The sequence below is a fragment of the Anolis sagrei genome, chromosome 2 (genome assembly GCF_037176765.1).
Source record: "Anolis sagrei isolate rAnoSag1 chromosome 2, rAnoSag1.mat, whole genome shotgun sequence".
NCBI classification, from domain to species: domain Eukaryota; kingdom Metazoa; phylum Chordata; class Lepidosauria; order Squamata; family Dactyloidae; genus Anolis; species Anolis sagrei.
The window spans coordinates 12,048,456-12,058,888 of NC_090022.1; the positions used below are offsets into that span (position 1 = coordinate 12,048,456).

At 41.5% G+C, this 10,433-nt stretch overlaps 1 protein-coding gene across 2 annotated transcripts; it reads left to right on the plus strand.

Annotated features, from left to right (window-relative positions):
• The first annotated feature begins 2,927 nt into the window (after positions 1-2,927).
• On the plus strand, positions 2,928-10,202 carry LOC132766123 (zinc finger protein 300-like). Of its 2 annotated transcripts, none has more exons than XM_060760487.2 (2): positions 2,928-3,219; positions 6,367-10,202. In XM_060760487.2, exons 1-2 carry the CDS (start codon positions 3,114-3,116, stop codon positions 7,551-7,553), a joined length of 1,293 nt encoding a protein of 430 aa, XP_060616470.2. In that variant the 5' UTR covers positions 2,928-3,113; the 3' UTR covers positions 7,554-10,202. The 2 variants fall into 2 exon arrangements, with proteins under 2 accessions (XP_060616470.2, XP_060616471.2); XM_060760488.2 differs by having other exon boundaries at positions 6,370-10,202.
• Positions 10,203-10,433: the final 231 nt, after the last annotated feature.

Genomic DNA, 10,433 nt, shown 5'->3' on the forward strand with positions numbered 1-10,433 from the left:
AATTGCTATACTTTTGGAGTCCAGTAGGGAGACTGAAGGCTTGGCATCTAAAGATGCATCTACACTGCTGAACCAATACAGTTTGACACCACTTTAATAGCCATGGCTTCATGCTATGGAATCCTGGGGGTTTCGTTTTGCAAGGTCATCTGCCTTCTTTGATAAACATTGCCATATTAGTTCCAGACCATACCAAATGATGTGGATTCTCAAATATCATCATATACAATGGAGTAATATTTTTACAATGACAACCAGGATTTGTACCCTTATTTTCTCTCTGGACACAAATAAGTCCATAATCTTAAAACTACTATTTTTATCCCACAGCCTTAAGAAAGCTCAGAACATTCTTAAGGATCCATCTCACCCAGAATGTTTGTTTTTTTAATTATTGCGATCTGGCAGACGGTACAGGGTGACAAAGACAAGGACAAACAGACTGAGATACATGTTTTTTCAAAGGCTTTCATGGCTGGAATCACTGGGTTGCTGTGAGTTTTCTTGGTTGTATGGCCATGTGGTCTGTTGGAACTAGGAAAAAGGGTTCATATATATCTGTGGAATGACATCTAATCACCTCTCAACAAAAGTTTGCTCCAGGCACTGCCAGGCAGTCAAATACCAATTGAGGTGATCAGTTGAAACATTTACACCTAGCTCCAACCGACAAGAGTCCTTTGTCCCACTCTGGTCATTCCACAGATATATGAACCCTTTTTCCTAGTTCCAACAGACCTCACTACCTCTGAGGATGCTTGCCATAGATGCAGGCGAAACGTCAGGAGAGAATGCCTCTAGAACATGGACATATAGCCTGAAAAAACCTACAACGACCCAATAATAATAATAATCTTTGTATTGTCGAAGGCTTTCATGGCTGGAATCACTAGGTTCTTGTAGGTTTTTTCGGGCTATAGGGCCATGTTCTAGAGGCATTCTCTCCTGATGTTTCACCTGCATCTATGGCAAGCATCCTCAGAGGTAGTGAGGTCTGTTGGAACTAGGAAAAAGGGTTCATATATCTGTGGAATGACTAGGGTGGGACAAAGGACTCTTGTCTGCTGGAGCTAGGTACGATCTTTTTCAGACCTCACTACTTCTAAGGATGCTTGCCATAGATGCAGGCAAAATGTCAGGAGAAAATGCCTTTAGAACATGGCCATATAGCCCGAAGAAACCTACAACAACCCAATAATAATAATAATCTTTATTTATATCCCGCTATCATCTCCCCAATGGGGACTCGGAGCGGCTTACATGAGGCCAAGCCCAAACAACAATTTACAATGAATTAAAACTTAAAACACAAACTGAAAACGCAAACAATAAACAACAACAGAATTACATAATTATAGTTCATCTTGGAGGAGATGGGCTTCGTAGATTCTTTTTACAGTCTCCCAGGGATTTAATTTTGCTTCTTTTTTGACTTGGGATGCCTGCCATAGGTGTGGGCAAAATATCAGAAGAGAATGTAGATCGAGCCTATATTGAACAGCCTATCGACTGTTAAGCATTGTGGGAGTTGAAGTCCAAAACTCCTGGAGGGCTGGCTCAAGTTGGCCCAGGCCTGGACTGGTGCTTTTATTTATTTCGTGTCATAAGAATTGCATGAACAAAAGAAGTACAAAACTGGGTTGTTGTAGGTTTTTTCGGGCCATATGGCCATGGTCTAGAGGCATTCTCTCCTGATGTTTCACCTGCATCTATGGCAAGCATCCTCAGAGGTAGTGAGGTCTGTTGGAACTAGGAAAAAGGGTTTATATATCTGTGGAATAACCGGGATGGGGCAAAGAACTCTTGTCTGCTGGAGCTAGGTGTGAATGTTTCAACTGAACACCTTGATTAGCATATAATGGCCTGACAGTGTCTGGAGCAAACTTTTGTTGAGAGGTGATTAGATGTCCTTGTTTGTTTCCTCTCTGTTGTTGTGCTGTTGCCATTTTTAATACTGGTAGCCAGATCTTGTTCATTTTCATGGTCTCTTCCTTTCTGTTGAAATTGTCCACATGCTTGTGTATTTCAATGGCTTCTCTGTGTAGTCTGACATGGTGGTTGTGAGAGTGGTCCAGCATTTCTGTGTTCTCAAATAATATGCTGTGTCCAGGTTGGTTCATCAGGTGCTCTGCTATGGCTGATTTCTCTGGTTGGAGTAGTCTGCAGTGCCTTTCCTGTTCCTGGATTCGTGTTTGGGCAATGCTGCGTTTGGTGGTCCCTATGTAGACTTGTCCACAGCTGCATGGTACACGGTAGACTCCTGCAGAGGTGAGAGGATCCCTCTTGTCCTTTGCTGAATGTAGCATTTGTTGGATTTTCTCGGTTGGTCTGTAGATAGTTTGTATGTTGTGTTTCCTCATCAGCTTCCCTATGCGGTCAGTGATTGAAATGAACAAAATCTGGCTACCAGTATTAAAAAACTCTAGCTCCAGCAGACAAGAGTCCTTTGTCCCACCCTGGTCATTCCACAAATATGTTTTCCTAGTTCCAACAGACCTCATTACCTCTGAGGATGCTTGCCATAGATGCAGGTGAAACGTCAGGAGAGAATGCCTCTCTAGACCATAACCATATAGCCCGAAAAAACCAACAATCCAGTGATTCTGGCCATGAAAGCCACAGATATATAAACCCTTTTTCCTAGTTCCAACAGACCTCATTACCTCTGAGGATGCTTGCCATAGATGCAGGTGAAACGTCAGGAGAGAATGCCTTTCTAGACCATAGCCATATAGCCCGAAAAAACGTACAACAACCCAGTGATTCCGGCCATGAAAGCCTTCGACAATACAAAGTACAAAACTGATCAAACAGAGGGAGCACAAGCGGTTAAATAATTGTAGATCCAATTTTAGACTCGAAAACAGGCAACAGAGACTGCATTGTCTGTAGCTTTAAACAATTCCTCCTCTGTCCATGAGGCAGGGCATTGTGGGCATGCATACAGATGCAGCCTTGTTTGTCCTGCTCTGCTGAAGTGGGCTGGAGCCTGAAAGGACTGCTTCAGTCGCAGGGAAGGAGAGAAAGGGGAGAGACTCTTCTTCACGCTCTCCTCCCCAAAAACATTCCCTCTTTGGGGTGCTGAAAGGCCTGGAGGCCGGGGATGGCTGCGGATGGGAACTAGGCCCATTGCCATGGAGACCGAGCAGTTGCCATGGAGACCGAGCAATGCTGCAAGAGGAGAAGGAAGGCCCAGCAGGGCCTCAGGAGGAAGTCTGGGTGGGTCATGCCTGCTCTTTATTATTACTGTGTGTTCCAAGCCTAGCAACAGTGCTAAAGATATGGAAGGAAGGGGGAGACGAACAGGAAAGCGATTTCTATTTTGAAAAATCCTCCCCGCGCTTGGCACTACGGACAGCTTTGCTTTACGGCAGAAATGAGAAGCTCCAGCTCTTCTTGGACATGAAATCCAATTTTTTAACGAATTCTAAAGAATAATATCTTTGAATATGTTCAAATGGTTTTTAACTGTGATTTTTTAAAAAATACTGTTTATATAGATTTGTGTGTGTGTGTGTGTACAACATTTTTAAAGTTTTCTACTATTAGAGTGGGGAGAAAAACCAAAGAAAGTATAATAAGTTGAATGTATTGTCGAAGGCTTTAATGGCTGGAATCACTAAGTTCTTGTGGGTTTTTTCGGGCTATATGGCCATGTTCTAGAGGCATTTCTCCTGACGTTTCGCCTGCATCTATGGCAAGCATCCTCAGAGCATCCTCACTTCTGAGGATGCTAGCCATAGTTGCAGGCGAAACGTCAGGAGAAATGCCTCTAGAACATGGCCATATAGCCCGAAAAAACCCACAAGAACTTATAATAAGTTAGGTTGTTGTAGGTTTTTTCGGGCTATATTGCCATGTTCTAGAGGCATTCTTTCCTGACGTTTCGTCTGCATCTATGGCAAGCATCCTCAGAGGTGCCTAGTTTCCAACAGACCTTACTACCTCTGAGGATGCTTTCCATAGATGCAGGCGAAACGTCAGGAGAGAATTCCTCTAGAACATGGCCATAATCCCCGAAACAACCTACAACAACCCAGTGATTCCGGTCATGAAAGCCTTCAACAATATAATAAGTTGTATTGTCAAAGGCTTTCATGACCAGAATCACTGGGTTGTTAGTGAGTTTTCCAGGCTGTATGGCCTTGTTCCAGAAGCATTTTCTCCTGACGTTTCGCGTGCATCTATGGCAAGCATCCTCAGAGGTAGTGAGTGCCTAGTTTCCAACAGACCTCACTACCTCTGAGGATGCTTGCCATAGATGCAGGCGAAACGTCAGGAGAGAATGCCTCTAGAACATAGCCATATAGCCCGAAAAAACCTACAACAACCCAGTGATTCCGGCCATGAAAGCCTTCAACAATATAATAAGTTGTATTGTCAAAGGCTTTCATGACCAGAATCACTGGGTTGTTGTGAATTTTATGGGCTGTATGGCCTTGTTCCAGAAGCATTCTCTCCTGATGTTTCACCTCCAACTATGGCAGGCATCCTCAGAGGTTGTGAGGTCTGTTGGAAACTAGGTAAGTGGGGTATGTATATACATACACACACACACACACACATATATATTGTTTTATGGTTTTAACTAATGCTGCATCTTTCTCTCACCGTGGACATTCCACAGATATATCCACAGGCCCGGAAGAGATGAAAATTAAAAGATGGGACAACAGAAGAAGAAGGGAGATCAATGAGAAAGGGAAAAGGAATTGAAAAGAGAGAGAGAAAAAAATCCAATTATTTTTGTTTTTCCTAAACAAAGGACATTGTGAATGGAACTGCTTTAGAAATAGAAATATGTAGCAATACCCTCCCCGTCCTCATTCACAGATAGATAGATAGATAGATAGATAGATAGATAGATAGATAGATAGATAGATCAATCTGTGGAATGTCCAGGGTGAGAGAAAGATGCAGCATTAGTTAAAACCATAAAACAATATCACAATATCCTCAGCTGTAACGTTAATCCAATCCATATCCAACTACAGTGCTCCTTATGCCGGTTGTCCGAAAGCCTGGTCCCAAAACCAGGATTTTAGTTTCTTCCTGAAGGCCAGGAGAGATGGGGTCAACCTTATCTCATTTGGGAGAGCATACCAAAGGCGGGGGGCCACGGATGAGAAGGCCCTGTCCCTCGTCTCCACCAGATACATTTGCAGTGTTGACGGAAGCGAGAGCAGTGCCTCCCCAGATGATCTTAGTTTACGAGGTGGGCAAAATTTAATGGCCTAGTAGTTTCAAGGTGTGGCTTCTTACTGCCTGCGGAAACCTTTGTTGGGAGGTGATTAGCTCACCTTGGTTGTTTCTTATCTGGAATTCCTGTGTTTTTGAGTGTTGTTCTTTATTTTATTATTTTAGAGGGTTTTTTAAAATACTGGTAGCCAGATTTTGTTCATCTTCATGTTTTAATAATAAGTTGATTATGGAGTTTTGTTAATAAGCTAGGTCTATCCATAAGTCTTAACGTACAGCCAAGAATGAGGACGGGGAGGGTTTTGCCACATATTTCTATCTCTAAAGCAGTTTCATTCACAATGTCTTTTTCTTAGGAAAAACAAAAATAATTGGTTCTCTCTATCTTTTCAATTCCTTTTCTCTTTCTCATTGATCTCCTTTCTTCTTCTGTTGTCCCATCTTCTTCTTCTCATCTCCTCTGGGCCTATACCTAGAAATGTTAAATGCTTTAAACATTTTCAATGCTTTTTTTCCAGCAAGAACAGCTATTTTTGATGTTGATGTTATGTTCTGACATGCTTTCAGTAATTGCAATGGTGCTATGTTAAGTTATGTTAATTTGACCTATGTACTATTTTTTGTATTGTTTCAACTATTTCTTGCTGTAAGCCGCAAACCCAAACTTATGATGAGTGGATGTGAGTTTTCTAGGCTGTCTGGCCATGTTCCAGAAGCAGAAAGACCAATGTGGATGTGTTGCTTCCCAGCTTTTCCCGTTATTTCTCTTCAATCCTGCTGTCACCTGGGATTGCAACATCGACAATCCATACTTCGTTTTTTAACATGATCACGAGGTCATGATATTATTATTATTATTATTATTATTATTATTTTAAGAGCTCCAGACCTAATGTAAGTAAGCAAAGCTAAAAAAATCTCAGAGATTTGAGATTAAAATAATCCTGTTCTGGACTACATCCCGCAAAATCCACCTTCCAACCAGCATGGCCACTCTTAATGAAAAATAAAAGCATTTTAGCTGGACCTAGGAAGGACCAATGTGGATGTATTGCTTCCACTGAGGATCCTTTCCAATTAAGGTCTTATGTACCTATGTCTTTGATCCCTGAAATTTCTTTTTGCTGAAACTTAGGGATGTATTTTCATTTTCTGATTTTCTTCTAGCAGGTAACTGGCAAGGGAAAAATGCCTTTGCCAACCACAGAAATTCTCTGATTCAGAACTTCCCCAAAGACGAACAAGCCTGTATGGAAGAAAAATGTCCTGAAGAGATGTCCTGCATATGCACCAGCTGTGGGAGATGTTTTGCCCCAAACATGACACATGTATGTCATGAGAGAATGCAGCAGGAAGAGACCTTTGGATGTGAACGTTCGGTGGAAGGTGTTGATCACAAATTGCAACATATAGCAGAGAAAGCACACAAATGCCAGGAATGTGGAAAATGTTTTGATTCCAAGTCACATCTCCGGCAACACCAGGTAATCCACACAGGAGAGAAACCATACAGCTGCCAAGAATGTGGGAAATGTTTTAATACTACATCGGGACTTCTGAGACACCTGAGAACCCACACGGGAGAGAAACCCTACAGATGCCAAATGTGTGGGAAATGTTTTGTTTCTAATTCAGTACTTGTGATCCACCAAAGAATCCACACAGGCGAAAAACCATACAAATGCGAGGAATGTGGGAAATGTTACGCCCACCACTCAGGGCTTGTTATCCACCAAGGAATCCACACAGGAGAGAAACTGTACAACTGCCAAGAATGTGGAAAGGGTTTTCATTCCAGGTCAGGACTTCTCAAACACCAGAGAATCCACACAGGGGAGAAGCCATACAAATGCCAAGAGTGTGAGAAACGTTTTGTTTCCAAATCATCTTTTGTGGATCACAAAAGGATCCACACAGGAGAAAAACCATACAAATGCCCAGAGTGTGGGAAATGTTATGCCCGAAATTCAGTGCTTGTCATCCACCGGAGAACCCACACAGGAGAGAAACCATACAAGTGCCAGGAGTGTGGGAAATGCTTTAATTCCAAGCCAGAACTTTGGAATCACCAGAGAATCCACACGGGAGAGAAACCGTATAAGTGCCAGGAGTGTGGGAAATGCTATGCCCGAAAACCAGATCTTGCCATCCACCAGAGAACCCACACAGGAGAGAAACCATACACGTGTCAGGAATGTGGAAAACATTTTTCATCTAAATCATGTCTTGTCATCCATCAGAAAACCCACAGAGGAGAGGAAGAATACAAATGTGAGGATTGTGAAAAATGCTATGCTTCCAAGTCAGGACTTGTGAAACACAAGACAGTCATGCATAAAGAGAAAAAAGCATAGAAAAACCAAGAGTTCTGCCCACAGTTGAGACTTTGTCACCCACCAGAGTCCACACAGACAAGAATGCTACAATTGCTAGGAGTGTGGGAAATGTTTTTTTCAGAATTCAGCTCTTAGGCAGCATAAGCGGTGCTCAGGGAGCATACAACCCCTCTGTTGTGCCAATTCCACTGGCTGCCAGTTTGATAGCGAGCACAATCTAAAGTGCTGGCTTTAGCCTTTAAAGCCCTAAATAGTTCCAGACCAGTTTACCTGTCCCAACGCATTTCTCCCTGTGAACCATCTAGGTCTTTAAGATCGTCTGTAGAGGCCCTGCTCTCGGTCCCGCCTCCTTTGCAGATGCAACCGGTGGGAACGAAAGACAGGGCCTTCTCAGCAGTGGCCCCTCAGCTATGGAACGCCCTCTCTAGGGATATTAGATCGGCCCCCTCCCTCTTAACATTTCGAAAGAGAGTCAAAACCTGGCTTTTTGAGCAAGCATATACAGATGCAGTGTAATTAGATCCATGGAATGATTAGATGATGTGACTGGGAAATGGTTTTAGTAATGAGACGTTGAGGACTTGTGTTTTATTGTTTTATATTGTATGTTAATGTTTTAATTATATTTTATATTATTGAGGGCATTTAATTTTGCCATTTCTAAACCACCCTGTTGCCTCCGGGCTGAGAAAGGCGGTATAAAAATATGGCAAATAAATAAATAAATAAGACAGTTCACACTCAAGAGAGCACTGAGGACTTTTTTTTTGCCTTGACAGCAGAGCGGTTATTATATCAGAATCCACAGAATCATACACTGCTTTAGACCTCAAGTGCCAGCAAGTCAGCCAGTCCCTTGCTGCACTTGCCTTGGATGTGTATCTTGTAGCTCAAATTAATGCATTGTCACTTACTTTCAAGAGTTGTGTGTCCTACCATGTTTATTTTGCTCTTGCCATGTTCATTCTTCCTCTGTTGTATGCAGTGTGCTTGTAATAGCTGTGCATCCTAGATGATGGGCATTGTCTTGCTTTGTCTGTGTTGTTATTTCTTGTTTTGAAGGGGCCTGCTGGAGAAAGCTCATTAGCTAAGTGTTTTCTAAGCCTGCCAGATTTATTGTAATCAGGAGTAGTCATTGAAGAATGCCGTTCTCATGAATGGAATTATGGGGTGTTTGGAGGGTTTGGGTTTAAAAGCCAGTGGGGAGAAACCAGGCAAAAGGGACCGATGTGTAATGTTGAAGTGCTTTCTCTGTATACATGTATTTTCTTAAATGAATTTGAATGCTTTGAGAACTGTTTTTCCAGAACGTGAACCTGCCTATTCTTACCCTCATTGAAGATTAACCTTTGACAAAAATGGCATTTGTCAGACCTGGGAAAAGTGTGTTTTAAGGGGTGGATGTGAGTTTAATAAAGAGAAGATCTACAGGTTTGCAGGAAAAGTTAACAAGTTCTGAAATGACATTCTATACCAGTGGTTCCCAACCTTTTTGTTTTGACCAGGGATCACTTTGATTTTTTTGTTGTTAGCAGGAACCACAAGGCTCAACAACAACACTTTATTTACATCTCGCCACCATCTCCCAAAAAGGGACTCAGGGTGGCTTACAAAATTGCACATATTGTGCCATAACACATAAATACATCAATATCCATAATAATGACAATTATAGTTGCAATTACAAAGTCAATGAATATAAACAGCCCTTACAAAAATTACAACGAGAATAGTAAACTGTGTTAATCTAAAAATAAACTTTAATCAAAACTTTTAATATTTGTTCAATTTAATAGTAACATGAATTAAGAGTACTATAATAATATAAAAAGAACATTTTTAATAGAAAATTAAATTAGGTTTCCATCAATGTGATTTGTGAGCTTGCATCTTTTTTACAAGTTGGGTAATTCTGGGGCTAATATTATTACATCTTGAACTCGAACTCTGCAGCCATCCCATCCTGTTCATGATTTCAAAGTCCGCTTACCTTCAGGGCTGGATTAACCTGTGTCTCAATCTAGGGATTAAAATGGGATAGAAATACTATAAATATGTTTATCCTGGAGAAGAGATGGTTGACAGGGGACTTGATTGCCATGTATAAATATTTGAAAGGATGCCATGAGGAGGAGGGAGCAGGCTTGTTTTCTGCTGCCCTGGAAACTAGGTCTCAGGGGAGCCATGAGTTCCAATGACAGGAAAGGAGATTCCACCTGAACATTAGGAAGAACTTCCTGAACATAAGAAGAGCTGTTCAACATACGTTTTATAGATTTAATCTGAATTGTTTTTAATACTAATAATGTTTAATGCTGTTTTAATATTTGTATATTTTAAATTGCATGCTGATGTTTTTATGTTAAGCTGTTTTGAGTCTCCTGCGGGAGCGATAGTGGGATATTAATATATATAACCCCACTCTGCTGGTCATGGACCATAATAAAGTCTTGATTGATTGAAATAATAATAATAACAACAACAGCAACAACTCTCTGCCTTGGAGTGTGGTCAAAGCTCCTTTCTTGGCGGCTTTTCAACAGAGGTTGGGTGGCCATCTGTCAGGTGTGCTTCGATTATGCTTTTACTGCATGACCCGTGGGGTCTCTTTCAACTCTATTCTTCTGTTACATACATATATTTAATATATATTTGTCAAAATATAAATGTATGTTTATATGTGTGTTTGAACCACAAAAATCACCCACATAGATGGACATACCTTTCATGATCTAATTTTCAAATACTGGTGGGGTTTTTTGGGTGATAGAAGATGATGGGAGTTAAAGTCCAGCCACATCCAAAGAGCCATGTGATTCCCATCCACAACCGAAGGCATGGTTCACCTCCTAACTGGACAGACGGCTCAGCCTACTCGTCAGGTACTGCATCTCCCAA